At 38.7% G+C, this 19,869-nt stretch overlaps 1 protein-coding gene across 2 annotated transcripts in view; it reads left to right on the plus strand.

The window, feature by feature from the left end:
* Nucleotides 1–207: 207 nt before the first annotated feature.
* LOC126175484 (uncharacterized) overlaps nt 208–19,869 on the plus strand; it is an 81,496-nt gene continuing 61,834 nt past the window's right edge. The window contains exons 1-2 of one of the 2 annotated variants that reach the window (XM_049922302.1): nt 222–329; nt 1,508–1,668. In XM_049922302.1, coding sequence (XP_049778259.1) covers nt 1,664–1,668 — 5 coding nt within the window. In that variant the 5' untranslated portion in view covers nt 222–329; nt 1,508–1,663. Of the gene's footprint in view, nt 330–1,507; nt 1,669–19,869 lie in introns of both variants that reach the window. The other variant, XM_049922301.1, reaches the window with a different exon arrangement.

Here is a 19,869-nt window from a genome sequence, read left to right on the forward strand (position 1 = left end):
CGAGTTTTTCCTGTACTGCGACAAATACACCACCTCTAGCTCTCTAAACTTTCAATTTTTATGGTGCTTTGAATGAAGTCCTGCAAATGTGGGATGCGTCCTTCGACTATAAAGAACAAGCAAGACCTGTTCGCTGGCGCTAACATTGAATACACATTCTTGTGGAAAATTCGGGAGTTCAAATGTGAAACATCTTTGAACAGGGAAGTTAATTTTTTCGCGGGAAGATTCAGTTTTGTGTCACATGTAGTGTTAGTGACATGTAATAATTAAATTTTAATTCTGCAGTTTACACGAATGGCAGGTCCCCACCAAGCTACTTTCAAAACGTACGTAGGAGCTATAGTTTATATTAAGCCTCTGCGGAATCGCCGTCTCTGATTCCTCGTTGCAAGTGGTGTTCAGGGATGTATACTTCAGGGAATGTCCATGGTTAATTGTGTGTTTTTGACTTCGTTATTACAGTCCTGCAAGAAGTGTTTCAATTCTTCGAAAAAAGCCTTTTATTTTTGTGCTGCTTACCAAATATCTCAGATGTAACAACGTAAATAATCAGCGGCCGCTGTACGCAGCTGAGAGGTCAAAATTTTGAATGTATACTACAGTTCAAGAAGTTTCAAATAAGTGTAAACATTTTGTAACACTGAGCCAATTGTGATATGAGTATTGGACGAAACAGTTTTGCATTTCGGTTTGTCTTATTAGCAGAATATAAAATACAAAGCTCTCGTTTGTGGAACTCTTTAGTGTTGAATCAGCTCGTCGTTCTATGCCTGTTTCAAAAGTAATTTGATTTGTCGATTCGACTCCTCAATTTTGGAGAAACATATTGAATCCCAAACAGATATCGTACAGTTCTCCCGATACGAATTCGTTAACTCCGAAGCCTGAATTGAATTATCGAGAGGTTTTTTTTCTTCTGGTACGATTTTCATTTTTACGCTATTGTGGTTGTCTGCACGAATTTCATGTTACTGCCCGTCAAGTAAATGTAAACTGTGTTAATGACAACTACCTGTGATGTGATAATCATTTTCAGCACAATCTTGTTACAGTCTTTGTAATGAATGTATCTCACAATATTGACTGGAAGAATCATTTACTTTGTACAGACTTTGTAAGCACCAAAATCGCAATTCGTGTGGAAATATAATCCCTTTGATGTAACATGAATGTGAACATTTGAAACTACCTCTTATATCGTAACAAGAGAATTTCGTTACATTTAAGTGATCGCAGCTGTCGTATTTGACAAAGCACTAATTTCAAAATCTCATTGATAATTATTGTTACATTTAACAGCTAATAAACCAAAGTCTCATGACTGCCTAGAGTAAAAACAGGAGGAACGATAGTAAACGGAATTTCAGATGGTACTGTTGTGTGATGGTGGAACTGAGTTTAATAAAAACACTCTCTGAACTGGCAGATATATGTAAAGTTAATAACACATTGATGCTTGTGTCCAGCTGATGAAAAGCAATTGAAAATTTATAATATTTTTCAGATATTAATGTTAAGCTTCATCAGATTGGCTTTTTTGTAGCAGAGTCAAAACTAATGAAGATCTGATTGTTTATACGGAACTGCAAATCTGGCACTGGAGAAAAATTAATAAAACACCCACTTAAGTGGGGAATTTAATGTAGGGTGAAGTGTAACCATGAGGTTAGTGTAACCACGGCTTATGGTGCCTTAAAGGAGCTGTATTTTTACCTCTGACTTATCACACATGTTAATTTGCTCCTTTCTTTGTTATATTTAATCATAAGTTGTCAAATCTTACATAAATTGGTAATTAATTTTTGGACTTGAATTGTCTACATTTTCACTCTGAGTGACATGCTCAGAATTTGGTGGTCTGTCATTTTTGCAGTTTTAAAGATAACTGCACAATTTTTTGGTTACAAACTAACTTTTGCATGATAATTTCAAATATGAGATTCGTTTTACTCTGCTGATAAAGCTCTTGATATGCCGGGCATGGTGACACTTACCCCAACTCTTTCCCATGTGCACCAAGTGTAACCAGGGGGGCGGTTACACTTGCCCCAAACAAACTTACCGGAACAGATTTATTTATTTAAGCTGTAACCTTGTTTTTGCTATCACACTAGATCAAGTAAACTGGCCTTCCTGTACATATGGATACCAGAATACCTGATGTCCTGGATTTGTAGGCCTACTGAGTTTGTGTGATGTATATATTTTTTATTTAAGTCTATTATATTTTTAAACCACGTTTCCTTTTATAAAATATGACACAGAACTGTAAAGAATGTCACAATTTCAATTACAGTACAGTATGTCAAGCATTGTTTGACCGACAAGAATGTTGAGTATGATAATTCATTTCTGTGTTGTCTTTTCACATGTGTGCCAGTGTATTGAGAGGTTGGACTACTGAGGGCTCATCAGCAAGGTTAGAATGTATTTCTCTTAGAAAATTAGTTTCCATACGAGTAAACCTAATCTTTTATAACTTATCTACCCCATTGTTTTATTTCAGATTTGTGACTTAGTGTGGTAGGCCAAGTTTTATCTGTGAAACATAAAGTGCCAAAATTGTTAGGAACTACCAGAGGAAGACTAACTGTGCTACTTCCTACACAAAAGAACAGTTTTCCAGTGCAATTGATGATATACAAAGAGGAATTTGTACAATTACATCAGGCCAGTGCTAAATATCAAATACCCTACTCAACACTTCAGAAACACATAAAAGGTTCTTGTGGTGTTAATTGTTTCTCAAGGACGATCTACAGTAATCCCATATGAAAAAGAGCAGCATTTAGCAAATGGACTGACCAGTTTAGAAAAGTGGGGGTGGGGCCTAAGCAGGAAGGAAGTTTTGGAATTGATTGGGAAGTACATAAGAAGAAATAAAATACAAACCTGTTCAAGAATTGTATACCTGGAGCAGACTGGTTCCTGGAGTTCAAGAAAAGACATAAACTGTCTATAAAAAAGACACAGACCCTTGAATATGTACGAAAAAAGCTGGCTCTGATCCTCTCATCATTGAGGGGTATTTTGATATTCTGAAACAAACACTCGGAGACTTAGACGTTGAAAACAAACCAAAGCAGATATTTAATATTGATGAGACTAGTTTCTCTCTAGACCCAACAAAAACAAAAGTTGTTGGTAAAACTAATTCTCCCTCTGCAAGAATCACAGTGGGACCTGCTAAGGAAACTACCACTGTGTTGCTTGGTGGTAATGCAGATGGGGATAAGCTGCCTGCCTTAATAGTGTTAAAGGGTAAGAATGTCTGGGGCACTTGGATGGCACCACCACCACAATCTCCTTTTCCTGAAATCTTCTGTGCTGCTTCAGTAAATGGATGGATGGAGTCACACTTTTTAAATTATTTTGAAAAATCTTTTTTGAAATTCTGTGTCCATGTAGATCTATCCTTCTAATCCATGGTGGCCACACTACACACATTGATGACCGTGTGACTAAAAGTGCTATTGAAAATGATATTACAATAATAAAGCTGCCCCCTCATTCAAGTCACATCCTGCAGCCAATGGATGTAGCAGTGTTTTAAGAGTGTGAAATATACTTGGGACCAAAAGTTAACTCGTCACCAGATACATCATCAAGTGGTAAAAATTAACAAACGTGACTTTTCCAGTCTCCTCACTGCTGTATGGAATGAAACACCACCTGAATCGTTGAAAAGTGGTTTTCAAAAAGCAGGAATATTCCCTTACAGTAGAGAAATAATAGATAAAACTAAATATGATCTGGAGGCATATAAAATATATGTAGCTCATACCAAATCTTTGACAGAAACAAATCCATTGCCAGCTCACGATAATGCAGTCATAGATTGTATGGAAGCTACATCTCTAACAGAAAGTACTCAGATTTTTGGGAAGCTTTCAGCTGAACAACCTCCAGAATTTTATTGGCCTATGTCTACTGAGCCCTGAGCTAACCAATGTTTCATTATGTTCTGGAACTTCTGATTTGTCATTTGAAAGCTTATTATTGGAAACAGTCTGACAGTGTAGTCCCACTGGTGAAACAAAGAAGAAAATGATTGCACCAGGAGCTGAAGTTATCACTTTTCAAGATGCCGTCAATAAAGAAAAAGATTTTAAAGGAAACAAGAATAATAAGGAGAAAGCAAAACAAAAAAGCATTATCGACATAAAAAAGGGCTTGGTAATGAGAAGTAAATCTTCCAAACAGAGTGCTGTTACTTTATCCGAAATGGCATCTTGGAATGTTGTGGAAAAAAATCCCTGATTGCTCATGTGGGTAACAAGAAAAATAGACTGGAAGTTGAATCAACAAGTGAAGAAAGTGAAACTGAAGGAGGCCTATCTTTAATAAGTAGTGATGAAGAAAATGGGACCATAATAACACTGGACGATCTCAGGAAAGAAATGATAAACTGTGAAGGAGAGGCACACTTTTTTGAAGCCAAAGATAAAACTGTGTTCTGGTAGCTTTTGCAACAAAATGTAAAAAGTTCACTTTATTGGCCAAGTTACCAAAATTTGTGATTTAGGAGATCCAGAAGTGATTTTCCTCAGATGCAAAAATAAGACAGCATGGCACCACATTCTACAGGCCTGATAGAAGAGATGAGACGAAAGTCCCATCCTCTGATGTCATTTCAGTGCTGCCTGAGCCTACTTTGGGTCACAGGGGAGACCTGACATTTGGTGTTATATTTGATTCATACAACATTCAGTGACTAAATAATAGTTAGGGCCTAAGTGTGAATATAATAAGTTGAATTAGGGCAGTTTAGCATTAAACACAAATTGCCAACAACTGTAATTCAATTACCATGAAAGATAATAGAAAGTGAACTTATAAAGTGAATTTTTCTCTTCTCTTGATACTGGATATATTATTATTTTTGTTAAATTGCCTACTAAAGAAAAAAATATTACTGTTGTAGAACTTAAACTATTAAATTACTGGCCTAAAACAAAAATAAATCATCTATGAAGTATTCTGTTTCAGTGTTTTATGGTTTAGGCTTACACTTATTTTTTAGTTTAGCTAACATTTTCTGTGTATTTCATAATACACCAAGAGGCGTGTGCAAAAAAGTTCATATCTTAAGTAAAATATAAGATATTTTAATAATTTAAAAATCCTCAAATTCAGTGAAAATTGGGTAATCAGGTCACTTACCCCAAGTCTCTTTTACAATGCTCTGTATGGGTACAACAATGCGGGGTTACACTTGCCTCGAACCATGGTGCAAGTGTAACCTCACAACACAAAATTTTAAAAACAATTATTTGACCATATAATTTTTTTTTTAAATCCAGAAACAGTGTATAGTGTTTAAAAGTCAACAAGTCATACTTTAAGCTTGAGAAATTTCAAAATCATATCTTCAATAACAAATTGGCAATTTGGTGCCAAAGTTGAACTACGCCAAAATGTGGTTACACTTACCCCACTTCACCCTAGTTCTTTATCCAGGCATTCTCGCAGTTGTCATGATAATAGATTGAAGTGAGTAACTCAAATATACCTACGAGGGAGAGTCAAATGAAAACCTTAAATATTTTTTTAAATATTATTTATTGTGCGGAAGTGGTACAAAGCTGTATCAACAAAGTGCATAAATTCCTTTAGAAAAAAATTCTTTTGGTAGTCAGTGCAACCACTCGTGCACTGCACGGCATACCTCATCAGAACGGAACTTCGTTCCTCCCATTGTGTTTTTGAGTGGTCCAAACATATGGAAATCACTTGGGGGCAAGGTCTGGTGAGTATGGTGGATGACGAAGACACTCAAAATGCAGGTCTGTGATTGTTGCAACTGTTGTATGGGCAGTGTGGGGCCTTGCATTGTCATGTTACAAAAGGACACCTGCTGACAGCAATCTGTCGCTTTGATTTGATTGCAGGTTGCAGATGATTTTTTTAGGAGATCTGTGTATGATGCACTGGTGACAGGGTCCCTCTAGACATGTAATGCTCCAAAATGACACCTTTTTCGTCCCAAAAGAGTGTCAGCATAACCCTTCCTGCTGATTGTTCTGTTCAAAACTTCTTTGGTTTTGGTGATGAGGAGTGGCGCCATTCCTTGCTCGCTCTCTTTGTTTCCGGTTAGTGGAAGTGAACTCAGGTTTCGTCCCCAGTAAAGAAGTTCTTCACAAGCATCAACACATTGTTCTATCATTTCAGGAGTGAGCTATCATGGCACCCATCTTGCGGACACTTTGTGAAACTGGAGCACATCATGCACAGTGTGGTGTGCTGACTCATGACTAATCTGTAAACATGCTGCAATGTCATTCAGTTTCACTTGGCGGTTTTCCTTCACTATGGCTTCAACTGCTGCAATGTTCTGTGGAGTCACAACTCGTTGTGCCTGACCTGGACGAGGAGCATCTTCCACTGAAGTCACACCATTTGTGAACTTCCTACTCCATTTGTAGACTTGCTGCTGTGACAAACATGCATCACCATACTGAACCTTCATTCGTTGATGAATTTCAATAGGTTTCACACCTTCGCTATGCAAAAACTGAATAACAGAACGCTGTTCTTCCCTGGTGTAAGTTGCAAGTGGGGCGGCCATCTTTATACTGATACTGCGACGGTATGTGTGCATCTGCACTATGCTGCCACCTATAGGCCATTCTGCACGCTGTTTGTAGCACGCTTACCAACTCACAGGATAACGGCACGAAATTTTGATTTGTTATTACAAATTTAAGGTTTTCATTTGACTCATCCTCATATTTTATGAGGATAGAGCACATATTTCAACATGATCTTGCTGAAGGAACAATCCCAGCATTTGTTTGAAATGATTTAAGAAAACTGTGGGAAACCTAAATCAGGATTTATTTATTATTTATTTGTCCATAGACTGTTTAGTACAACAGTATTGGCCATGTCTTACATTACAGAAATAGTATACACATATATAAAACATTAATGAAGTAGGGCGGGATTAGGTGAGGATAGGGTGGGAAATCGTCCATGGCCTAATCAAAGTAACCATCCTAGCATTCATTCACCTTAGCAACATGAGGAACCATGGAAAACTCAAGACAGGATGGCTGGACAGGAATTAAACCCTAGTCCTCCCAAATGCGAATCCAGTATTTACAATTGGCACAGCCAACTTGCTTGGTACGTGATTGGAAAGGGAATCACAAATACAGAATCGAGCTTGTGACTGCAATGCGGACAACAAAGTAAAGCAATGAACATTAAGTTTTGAAAATAAAAACACTACCAAAAAAGTGAAAATGCATGAATTCATTACGTAACACTGATGGAAAGTGCAACATGCACAATAAGTAAGTCAGTGGTGTAGTTAAATCGTGAAACTTGGGTATAAAACACATGTGAAAAAATGAAACCACACAAACACAATACACAACACTGCAGAAAATGTAATGCTCGAACACATGAAAAAACCTGCTGGTATTATATCAGTAACAACTTGGCTACCACCAGATCCCTTCTCAGATATGTATTGAACTGCATCTGAAACAGAGGGAAAAAAAACTAACAGCAGAAACATTCTTTTGCAAAGACAAACAGGATGATCAGATAGAGCAAACTGTCCTCCAGGATATGAGGTCAATATCTTAATGCTGCCCTGCCTCATTCAGTTGGTTTCTATTGAACAATAATGTAGTATGAAAATTATGTACTATCACTTCACACACTATGGACACCTGCTGGTCCTTCCAGGAGCATTGACAGATGAAAATAACATGGGACCAATTGGGGCTGTATGGAGGATGATCGATGACAATGAACCCAAGGTGTCTGATTTTTGCAGGTGTTGCAGTGCTTGTGTGTCCTGGCATTGTCGTGCTGAGAGGGTGCTCTGTGTGGACAGACTCTTTGAATTCAAAACTCAGCTACAGCATGCTGTTTCTCATGCACCGCCAAAGTTACATTACACATCGCCATGTTACATGCTACAGTTCGGAGCACTCCAACGGCAGAGAGAAGCAAATGTATAGACACGAAGAATAAAGATATAGAATGTAAATAAAATTTGTTTCATTCAAAAGGATTTAAGAGTTTCCACAAAAAATTTAGGAGGCATTACATTCCAACACACCCTCATATATTCTAAATGCTAATGCCTTGATGCAGTCCCATTCTTCTGTCACTGGCTGTTTGATACACTTCTGTGTAATTGTCACATTCTAACATCTTCTTAATGTCTCCCAAATACTTCATCCTAGGCTGTTTTTTAGGTTTCTGTCCCAGCACATTTCCTTCAAAAATGATAGTGTTGTCTGGTGACATGTCCAATAAATTTTCATTTTCTCTTTTCCGTTTATCTAGTTTTTGACTACCCTTAAGACTTCCAGATTTGTTTTTATTTTCATCCAGCCTGCATTGTTCTCCAAATAGGTGGTTTTGCAGAGGATTTTCTGAGATCTGTATGCATGCATTTGCTGGTTAAAATGTTTTTTTTAGTCATAAAAGCTTGTTTTGCCAATGCAATCTTCCCTTCACTTCCATTAAACATCTACTGTCCTCTGTGATTATACTACCAAGATAAAAAAGTTGTTTCTCCTGAACAGTTCTGACCTATCTAATTTCTACATTGGTTTAAAATTGTTCCAAATTTTTCTGTTTGTTCACTTTAAATTTCCATAGCTAAGAATGCCTGCTAGGACTTTTCATTTCAGTTTGAGTCTCCAGCTATTACTATGTCATCAGCAAATCTGGTACGGTCCATCTTTTTGCCATTGGCTTTTATTTCCTTTCGATTCGCCCTCATGATCTGAATAGGTTCCTCATTGAACACATTAAAGAAATACAGAGATTGGGGACATCCTTGTCTAACTCCTTTTCTAATATTGGCTTCATCCACTATGTTACTGATATTTATATTTGGCTTTAGGTTCTGATACAATTGATCATTCCTCTTTCCTTTCAGTTAAGTCCTATATTTTCATAGTTCTAAAGACTAGCTGACAGCTCACATTGCGAAAAGGTTTTTTAAGTCACTGAAGTAAGATAAGCTCTCCTATTCATATTCATCCTTCTGTCCAATAGCATGTGCTGGACCAAAATTGCTTCCATTGTTCTCCAGTTTCTCTAAATGCAAATTGGTCTTCTATAGTCATCTGCCTTTCCCATTTTAGTTGTGTCTTGTGGCATGATTCATGTTTCACAGCAGTAATTTATTATTCTGAATAATTGATGTTTCATGTTGTTAACTAAATTTTTCAGCAATTCTGCAGGGATGTACCCACACTAGCTGCTTTTTCTTCCATGAGTTTTTGACTAGCATGCTACAATTCATGTCACATGATTGGAGGATGTTGCATTTCTCTTAACTCATTAATGCCATCACTTAGCTTACTTCAGTTGTTGGTGTCCTTATCACAAAGTTGTATTGCATACACTTCCCAGTGAACGAACATCTCAAGATTGTCTATTGGTAATATTCCCTCTTTATGTTTTACTAGTACAGATTTAATTGTAGGTTTATACTGAAGGGCTCTAATTTTCTTATAAACTTGCTTCTGTTTTCTATTGTTCTGATCTTCTTTGTCTCTAGGTATGCTTTTGGTCCGTACCTATATTTCTTCTCCACATTTGTTGTGATGTCATTTTTAATTCTTTTGTAGTCATCTACAGTGTTTTCCTTCCTGAGCATATTCTGTTCCTGAATTGGGTTTAGTATCTTCTGAGCATTAGAGAAGTGACCAATTCCACCCATCTGCTTTGACCTACGATGTCGTCAATATGTTGGAAACGCCTGCTTCCAGTGTATAGAAAATGGAGACGATGTCGTGACGCCACATGAATGCCTCACTCCAACCATACAATGAAACTAATGGGAAACTATGGGAAATATGGGGTTTAGGGTGGGGACAAGCTAAGTATATAACAGTACAAAACATCACACCATCCCAAACTGAATATTATTTAAAAAAAGAAAAATTCTTAACTTTAAACTTAAGACATTACTCTGCAGCCACAAAACCAACAGGAATTATACACTTGACTCTACCTATGTAGCTCAAACAAAGCCCATGATACCAAAAAACAAACATGTGAAAAGCAGAATCGGACATTTCCCTTGATCTACATACCTCACATGAAGCCCTCGATACCAAAAGACCAACACCTACAACTCCAAACAGTGGAATCAGACATTTTCCTTGAACTATATAGCTCAAACGCAACTCTTGATACCTACTGGGAAACCACAACCACAAACTTCAAACTCCTACATAGCTCACAAATCACCACTGAAACCCTAACAACTTGAAAACTCAAAAACTCCCATATTCACTAGATCAATTAAAACAAAACCGAAATACCGTAAATATAAAACAGACAAAACATCACAATTGCTGTAGATTAAAACAAAAGTTACATACCATCAAAGCATCTGACAAATTCACCTAGGTTGCCCCAACCCCTTCACCCACCATTACATGATGGGTCAAAGCAGGTAGGTGGAATCTGATGCATCCAATGTCCAGGGTTTTCTGGACTTCAGTTTCTTTTTCTAAAAAGCTCATTTTTGTTTCAGTTATTTCCATCGTGATTGTATTCCACTGCTTTTGGCTCATCACTTCAATTGCTATTTAAATGATAGTTCCCTAGGAAGCCATCTTTGTTGCTTCATCTTTCAGTCTTCTACATTCCTTTTTTGTAAAAAAAGAAAAAACAGATAGAAAGAGAAACCACTTGATTCTTTTAAATCTAGCACTTGGCTAGCACAAGTGTATGGTCACTACTTATGTCTGGACCGGTATAGCTGTGGCATGATTTTATCCAATTCCTGTACCTTTGCTCCATTAGTATATAATCTAACTGAAACGTCTGTTTTCTGTTGTCTCTTATGTGTACGTCCTTCTAAGAGGCACTTCAAATGATGTGTTTATAATAACCATACCATTTTGGTTGCAGAAATCTACCAAATTTTGAACTCCTTCATTTGTTTTCCTGTAGCCCAAAATTTCCTGCTGTCTTATTGCCTATATGGGAAACCACTAATGCATTTTATTTACTTTGCATTGAAATGGTTTTGCTTGATAATGATCTGAGAAGCCCTGTTCCCTCTCCTGCCAGATGTTGGGCTGCGTGATCCATGATCAGTAGTTAATTCCTCATTAATGTCCATGATTGCAGCGTACTCAGGATATTCGTAAGATCTTCAATGGAATAGTTTGTCATTGCCTTTACCATTCTGTGCTGTTGACCAATATATGTTGGTTTATCCACCTTTGTAGGTGATTTCTCACCCCTAGGATAAAAGTGTGCCCTAACCTCAGCTTGCTCATCCACCCTTGAGGGGAGCTTTTGATGATGTATGTTCAAAATGGAGCAAAGGTTGTCAAAAATGAATTTAGACCCTGGAATATCCTACAGGTCACTGTGTTACCACACTTCCCACCCTATTCTAATCCTTGGGCTACAGTACAGAGCAGTCTGCCACCACACCTAAGATTCATATTGGGGCAAATGAAGTTGGAAAGAAATTGATGTTATTTGTCTGACTGAGCACAATATAATTACAGTGACTCATAATTTCACAAACATTCACAAGAAAAGTTACTATCATTATACTAGGTCACAAGTTTTGTGAATCCTGTTGCTTGTATCGGTCAGGTAACAATAGTTAGAAAAATTTAAGAATTTTAGCAAATACCATTAAGTGTCGATAGTTGGGCGATGGAAAAATCCTGGCTAAAAATGTAAAGTACAGTATTAGTTGTGAATTGGAGAAAATAGAAGCAGATGCTGAACATGCAAGTAAGGATTTTAATAAGGTCCTGTGGTAGCGTGGCCATCCTTGATTCAATTGCTGGAAAGCAGGCAAATAAAGATCTGGGTGGCTGCACGATGTTAGGTGGATGCTGTTCCAGTGAACACTGTAGAAAGATGGTAATACATTTTTCATGGTTTAGACCAGAATATAAGGGATAAAGACAAGTAATATTGCTATTCACCATATAGAAGATTTGCTGAGTCATGGACAGGCCCAACGAAAAGACTGATATACATTTAAACTTTGGCCAAAAGGCTGTCTTCTGAAATAGAAAACACGCACACGCACGCAATCACTGTCGTAGCCAGCTACAGCAGCGGTTTCTTTTTGTGTGTGTGTGTGTGTGTGTGTGTGTGTGTGTGTGTGTGTGTGTGTGTGTTTCTATTTTGATTGTGGGAATGCTTGTGTTTTCTATTTCAGAAGAAGGCCTTTTGGCCAAATGCTTAAATGTATAGCAGCTTTATCATTGTGCCTGTCTGCAACTCACCACCACCTCTATAAGGATAGTAGAAGTCTATCCTTTTTGTAATGTTGTTGTTATTCCATCCTGAACTTTTCATTGTTATATCTGTAATTATTAGAATATGATGCGACAGCTCTTTTAGGTCCCGATCAGGAATGAGACACACAATATCAAGTAAGATGTAAGTGACACACACATCATGACGTGAAATTAGGGGTTAGAGGAAATCAACCAGCTTAATCGCAGTACGAGGGAAGAAGAGGGGGATAACTGATAGTTTCTTTAGAGAATCTTACAAGTTGGAATGAAACTGATGTTATTTGTCTGCCTGAGCACAATACAACCACAGGGTTCATAATTTTAAACTAGGTGGTTATATAGCAGCTACATAATCATATCATTCTAATGTGGATGGACAAGGAGTTCTTACAATCATAAATAAATTAATACAAAGTCAACAATGTAAAAGTAATCTTTTCATAGATCAGGATGTAGAAGCATGTGCTTGTGGGTTAATATTGCCCATTGTAAAACTTGTTTTTTTTTTTTGCAGTATACAGTTCACTCTGGGTAGTTAGGAAATTTGCATGAAAACTTCTGATTTGTTGTGTTCTGTTTGTCAGATACAAGAGTTTATTGACCTGTGATGATTTTAAAGTAAATTTTTTAAAGTTATCTGACAAAAAAGTGATCTAGAGGTGCTTTTAGCCACTTACAGTTTCATATTTTCATCAATTTTCCTACTTGACTAACTCAAGAAAGTAGTCTTCTCAGAAATATCTTATTCATACAATTAGCAAAGGCTAACACGCACAAGCCTATGCAGTGTCAAATGGCTCGATGGATCATGTCGCATTCAGTCACATTAAATAACTTAGCTGCTTGTACACTCCAGATACACCCAAAAGAAAACTATATTGGTGGTGATTTTGCCAGACTAATGGAAAATGACCTAGAAAACTTAAAAAAAAAAAAAAAAAAATGTTGACTAGGATGAAGTTTACCATGAGCTGAATGCCAACTTTAAATTCACCATATTTATTAATGAATCTGTATTGTTTTTTGAGACTAATTTACCCAAGCAAATTATGGAAAGTCACCTTGGATCATTATTTATGTCTTCAGAATGAAAAATGTATGTGCACAAGATAGTCAGGAACAAGTAACGGTATAGAAGTACTTTCATGTTACGAACAGTCTGTAACACATTTAGAATAGTTGTAAAGGATCTAGCAGTGTGCCCAGAAATAGGCAGACAATACTCTATACTGATTTTATTTCGCTTTAATAAAATCAAATCAGTGTGGTAAAGAGAACAGGAACTTCATAAATGCAGTTCACGTGTAGCAGCTATTTATAAATAATTACTACCAAGCTGTATACAGAAGTAAGCAGTGTGGTACACTAAAGAAGGAATGCAGAAGAAATTTAGAGAAAAGAATGTCTCATATATTTCCATCCAAAATAAGGAGAAATTGTCACAGTTCTAAAAAATTATTAATATGGAGTTGAAGATATTTCAAATAAGACACTGTAGATCTATAGAGCATAGGAGACAATTACAATGAATAATCACTGGATCCATATACTCCGTATATAAGACTTGTTTGGCTATATAAACATACACTGTACAAGCAACATAATGTGACAGTCACCAGACTGACTGCTCGTCTCTGTATTTCCTTTGTGGGATTCAGGTCGAGCACCAGCGATATTATTTTCTGGAGCAATGTCCCCAGTGTGGAGTAGGGCGAGGGAGGCTAGGCCAAGTGTCAAAGTCGAGAGGTTGCACAGAGACAGGTAGGCCTCCCAGGTGCATTGTCATCTTCAGTGTCGAGGATATCTGGCAGTGACATACGTTGGGTGGCATCCAAGTGGTAATCATGGAGGTGGTCTGGTATGTGGTGGGGCCAGCCATAGCGCGACTGTGGGGTGGCATCAGGGGGAGAGGTAGAGTGGCTCCGGCAATGGTGTGGGGTTTGTCGGAAATAAACGTGCTACAGTGATTGTGAGGATAAATTTGCTGGACATTCAAGATTTGAGGCCTGTGGTATATGTGTCGTGCCAATTTGGTGTTGCAGAAGTGCTATGTGGTGGAGCAGTCTGCAGTTGGATGGTTGGTGTGCTGAACTTCGATAAGAGGTTTGCAGTCTATGAGCTTGAATTGGAGGTCATTGGGAAGGAAGTTGTGGACATCCAGTTGTAATACGAAGGTTGACGCTACGGTGTCACTAGTGGGAGAGTAGGCAGGTGTTGGAGGTGGAGTGCTTGGCACTTGTTGTCGTCCGGTGAGCACTTTAAAGTGTCAACACAGGTTTGAGTCGGTTGACAGACATGGTTGTTCTGTTTATTAAGATGTGGAATATTTGATCATCTCTTCGGAGCACCTTGTGGGGCTCTGAGTAGAGGGGGGGGGGGGGATGTAAGGCAGGTTGTAAATTGTCATCTCTTAACATTACAAAATCACAGTCTGAGTGTTGTGGGAACAAAGACTTTAGGTGACAAGTGTGGAAGGTGTGATGGTATGAGGAGGTGTGCTGTAACACAACATGTGCGACTGAGTCCAGTAGATCTGAGGCTGTAGGTGGTGATTCATGGAGCACAAAGTCTACTGGAGATGGGGGAAGGGAGCGTGTCATGGTATAGAATTTTGGTCAGTGAGGCTCTGATGATGTGTTTTTGTGCTGCGCAGACTCCCAGGAGACCCTACTGAAAACATCAGTCCATAGTTGATGGCTCATGGGGACTGCTTTTTGTGTGTGTTGCTACTGCTTGACCAAACCATTGCGTTGAGAGTGGTATGCTGTAGTTGTAAATGCTTAGGATCTGTCATGTTGCTAAATTCGAGGGGGAGAGCAGATTTGAAATGCCTGCCCTGGTCTGATGTGATGGGCATTGGGCAGCCAGAGCATGAGATCCATGTTTCAGTAAATGCTTTGGCAGTATATTAGGTCATTCTCTTTTTAGTGATGTTACTTTGACCCATTGTGTGAGCCATTCAATTGCTGAGAGAGTGGGCTTACGAGGTTAGTAAGTTTTGTGTTAAAAGCACCCATTCACAAATTGGAAATGGCCTATGGGAGGTTGCACATGATGTGAGACTTCTTTCTTTTGCCACAGGATACAAGTGTGAGCCCAAAGTTTACAGCATATCTGTACATTAGGCCACACAAACCTATCTGTCTCTAGTCGAGTGGTTGGGAAAATGCCCGGATGTGCTAAATTGTGGTGCTGGCCGAATATGACATGGTGGAATCATTGAGGTATGAGGAAGCGTGTCTGATTTTTTTTGGTTGGTTATTTCGTTTGGGGCAGGGGACCAAACAGCAATGTCATTGGTCCTATTGTATTAGGAAAGGAAGTCAGCCGTGCACTTTCAAAGGAACCATCCAGGCATTTGCCTGAAGTGATTTAGGAAGATCACGGAAAACCTAAATCGGGATAGCTGTATGCAGGTTTCAACCATCCGATTTTGTGAAACATCATAGTGTAGGGTGGGTTGCCACCGGGTTACATGTGCCTAGGTGATGGCCTGAGCAAGACACTCCTTAATGTTTTCAAAAGTAGAGTGCCTGTCATTAATCCACATGAGCTTTTGCTTGCTGGTGGTATTCTTGTCAGTGAGGGCTTGTGGTAGTGGTGCTTGCAGGTAGGCTGCCTCTTGAAGGCGTCTTCTGTAGAAATTTATCATGCCTAAGAACTGATGAAGTTCTTGATAATACAGGGTGTCCCACTCAAACCTCCTTGATTTCAAAGACCCAGGTAAAAAAGGAAAAAACCACAGCAGATACGACAATGAAAAATGCACCATGTTGTAGAGCATCTCAAAGAATATTTTTATTTATCAGTACACCTCTATATGTGAACCACTTGTAGCATGAAGAATATCGAGTCTATATTCAATTTCTTGCCAAGTTTTTTGTAATATTTCCTCTGTTACTGTTGCAATCGCATTAGTGATACAATGTTGCAACATAGGAATATTATCCCCTTTGGTCGCATACACGCAGTCCTTCACGAATCCCTACATGAAGAAATCAAGTGGTGGAATGTCGGGTGAACGTGGTGGCCAAGCAATGGGTCCTCCACGTCCGATCCAATGATTGGGAAATTTCCTATCCAGGAACTTGTGAACAGTCGTTGGCCAATGCAGTGGAACTCCATCTTATTGAAAAATGATGTTGGGTTCAAAGTCTTGTATCTGAGGGTACACAAACTGCTCCAACATGTCCAGATACACTGAACCATTCACTGTTTGTTCCGCAAAGAACGGTCCAACGATCCTGTCGTGCATTAGCCTGCACCAGATGTTTAGCTTAGGGCTATCACGAATATGTTCAATGACAATGTGCTATTTTGCAAACCCCAAAGCTGAACATTGTGCCTATTGACCCTTCCTAATAGACGAAAAGGTGCCTCATCTGATAATAAATATCTTTCCAGGAAGCTGGCATCCATATCAGTATGCTTCAGCATATCCACAGTAAATTGCTGTTGGCGTGGTTTGTTGTTCGGCATCAGATGTTGCAAAATTTGCACTTTGTAAGCATACATACAAAGACGCTGGTAAACTACACGATGCAATGTTGATTGAGATACATCAAGTTGCCTAGATGCTTGGTGAATTGTCTTATGCGGGCTTCTGAGAAACATTTGTCTGATGTCCTCCACTGTCTCTTCTGAAGCTCCGTAACGTGCACTGCCAGAATGTTTCAGAACACTTCCTGTCTCCAGAAACTTGCTATACCATCCTTTAATTGTTTTCACATCAGGTGGATCACATTCACATATAAGATGATAATTTCTTTGCACAATAATTGGTGATTTTGTTTTTGCAAACCACACTTCTGCTTGCGCACACTGCTGTGGAGTCGCCATTTTCACTTCATGCGACCATGCTGCACTCTGGTAATGATACTTGGCACTTCTGATGCGCGAATATAAATTCTTTGAGATTCTCTACAATGTGGTGCATTTTTCATTGTAGTATCTACTGTGGTTTTTCTCTCCTGGGTCTTTGAAATCAGGGAGGTTTGATTGGGACACCCTGCATTGTGGTGGGGCCATTTGTTTGAAAGTCTCTATACATTGTGGTGTCTGGCAGATGCCCAATGCATTGGAAGTATGTCCAAGGAAGATGACCTCTTTGAATTGAAGCTTGACATTTGTCTTCACTGATTATGACACCTGTGTGAGAGGGTGTCGAACACTTGTTTGAGATGCTTGTTGTGAGATTCCTCATCCAGTGAGAATATTAAAATGTTATTCAGATAGGCATGTGAGAATAAGAATTTGAAGAGTAAACAATCTCAAAGTGTTGACACGTTTGTACCGCATTATTAAGTTTGTATGACATGAACATAAATTCAAACAAACCAACATCTTACAGTCAGTGACACTGAAAACTGAGCTGTTCACTAAATAAAGCGTGAAATCCAGGACGTTTGGTACCAGGCAGCTGTCCATAATGGTACAAGTACTGAGGATTCTGCAATCACTGTGCAGTGTGGGAGATTTATTCTTTTTGGGGACCAATTTAATGGGAGAAGCCCAGGAACTATCCATGTTTGTAAGCGCTCATTTACTGCTGCTTTGGTGGCCATCAGTAGATCTGGCGGTAGTTGATGTGGTCTGTGACGCACAAGGGGAGCTAGGGTGGTGGTGATCTTGTGGACTGCACTGTTTGTAATGGCATACTGTCTAAATCGTTCTGGTGAGAGGGTGCACAAAGACCCGTCTGTGGGTGAGCAGTTGGGTGGTGTGGCACTGACCTCTGTAGGGGTATCTAGAAGCATTGCTGTAGGCATCTCAATGGATGGTGGTAGGAAATGGTTGATTGTGTGGAGGTACTCCTTATTAGCCAGTGACCATCTGATGTGGCCGGGACTGACGTGAAAAGTAGGCCGTGCCATGTTGTTGAGGCACCAAAGGGGGTGTCCGACAGCACTTGCAGCAGAGCAAAAGCTGGCTGTGTGTGTTAGCACACTGTTAGTCAGGTCTGGGACCAAGTGGAAGTGTCAGAGAAAGTCTGCACTGGCAATTGTTTCTGCTGCATCTGTGATGCTAAATGTCCAGGTAAATGTCTCACTGAAGCCAAGATCTAGTGTGCGGGGTGTATACACCACGGGGCAACCGGAGATCTGGGAGAAACACATGAATATTGTTGTTTGGGAGAAACCCAGAAATTTTTTAATTCTGGGAATTTTTCATTGTTTTAGTTTTCGTTTAAGTTTTTGTAATTTCGACTGATGAAAACTGATATCCTAAGAAAGAATTTTACTTTAGCTCACTACTGCAGAATAATACTGCAGCAGTAAAACATAAATGAGAGAATAATATCAAAATAAAACTTAAGTTGCAAAGAAAATGGGCCATTCATGATGATGAAACACAATGCACACACAAGCATCTGTCGACAGCAAAATGTGTCAGAGGCTTTAAGCTGAAGACTACGCAATACTTTGAAACATCATGCTGCTTTCGATGAGTGTGATGTCAGAACATTTTGCGTGAAAATGTTCTGAATGGTAGTTTAAGAAGCATTTCATTCAAAGTAAATTTCCTTTTACACAAGATGAATTGTGTTACGTGTGAAAATGTGTGACGAATTTTAACTCTCATTCAAAACTTAACATTTTGAGAACCAGCTACTTATAAAAATTTGGGGCCCATAAACCAGCCATTTATACCATTATCTAAAATTTTACTTGCACATTTGTGTTTGATATATCTTAAAGGGTAACACATGATAAAAGAGACCAGTATTATATGCGAAAGCTTGGCTTTTCCTGTAACTATACTGTGCACATATTAATTTAAACCATTGGCATTTCCTATTTGTGTGTTTGCGCTACTTAACAGTGATGTTGCTGTTGGCTGACGTCATGTGCCCTTTGCTTGGAATATCTGCTGTCATTGGTTGGTGAGATCACGTTACCTGAGCTATGATTGGCTGACAAGCATCGCACAGGGCAATCTGGATTTCAGAGCTTCGGAAGCTACTATGCTGTATTTGGTAGAATTCATATTTATACTTCCATAATATGAAAATACATAGTGTACATGTTGCCACGCATCAAAGATCTATTCAAAATGCATTGTTTTTTTGCTGAGTTTCGTTTCTTAAAATGCTGAGAAGTTGTTAGCTGGTAGTTAAAACCTTTAGTGTGCAAAGGATTGATAAGTTTCATAGTTCTGAGGGAAAGTATATTGTCACTTAACATGGAAAAAATGTACTTTCACCCAGGAAAAAAGCATTTTTATCTGGGAAAAAAATCTGGGAGGGTTGTTTGTGGTGTTTTTTTTTTTTTTTTTTTTTTTTTTTTTTTTTTTTTTTTTTTTTTTTTTTTTTTTTTTTTGTGGGTCCTTGTGTACATACTATGAGCTTGAAGTCTTGTGAGCCATTGACTGTGATAGTAGGATTATTTGCTACATGGAATTGGACAAATGCATGGAATGGTGTTTGACCTGGTGAGGATGGCAGTGATATCCTGACATCTGAGCCTGTGCATGTGTGATTGGCTGCTGAAGTGTTGGCATAAAAAAAAAATTCTTTTATCATAGAGGTGGCTGGGCAGATGTGCTCCATTGTTGTCGTTGTGGGCAGATGTAGTCATCGTGTGAGCCGTTTAATCGTCGAGAG

The sequence above is a fragment of the Schistocerca cancellata genome, chromosome 3 (assembly GCF_023864275.1).
Source record: "Schistocerca cancellata isolate TAMUIC-IGC-003103 chromosome 3, iqSchCanc2.1, whole genome shotgun sequence".
In the NCBI taxonomy this organism is placed as follows: Eukaryota; Metazoa; Arthropoda; class Insecta; order Orthoptera; family Acrididae; genus Schistocerca; species Schistocerca cancellata.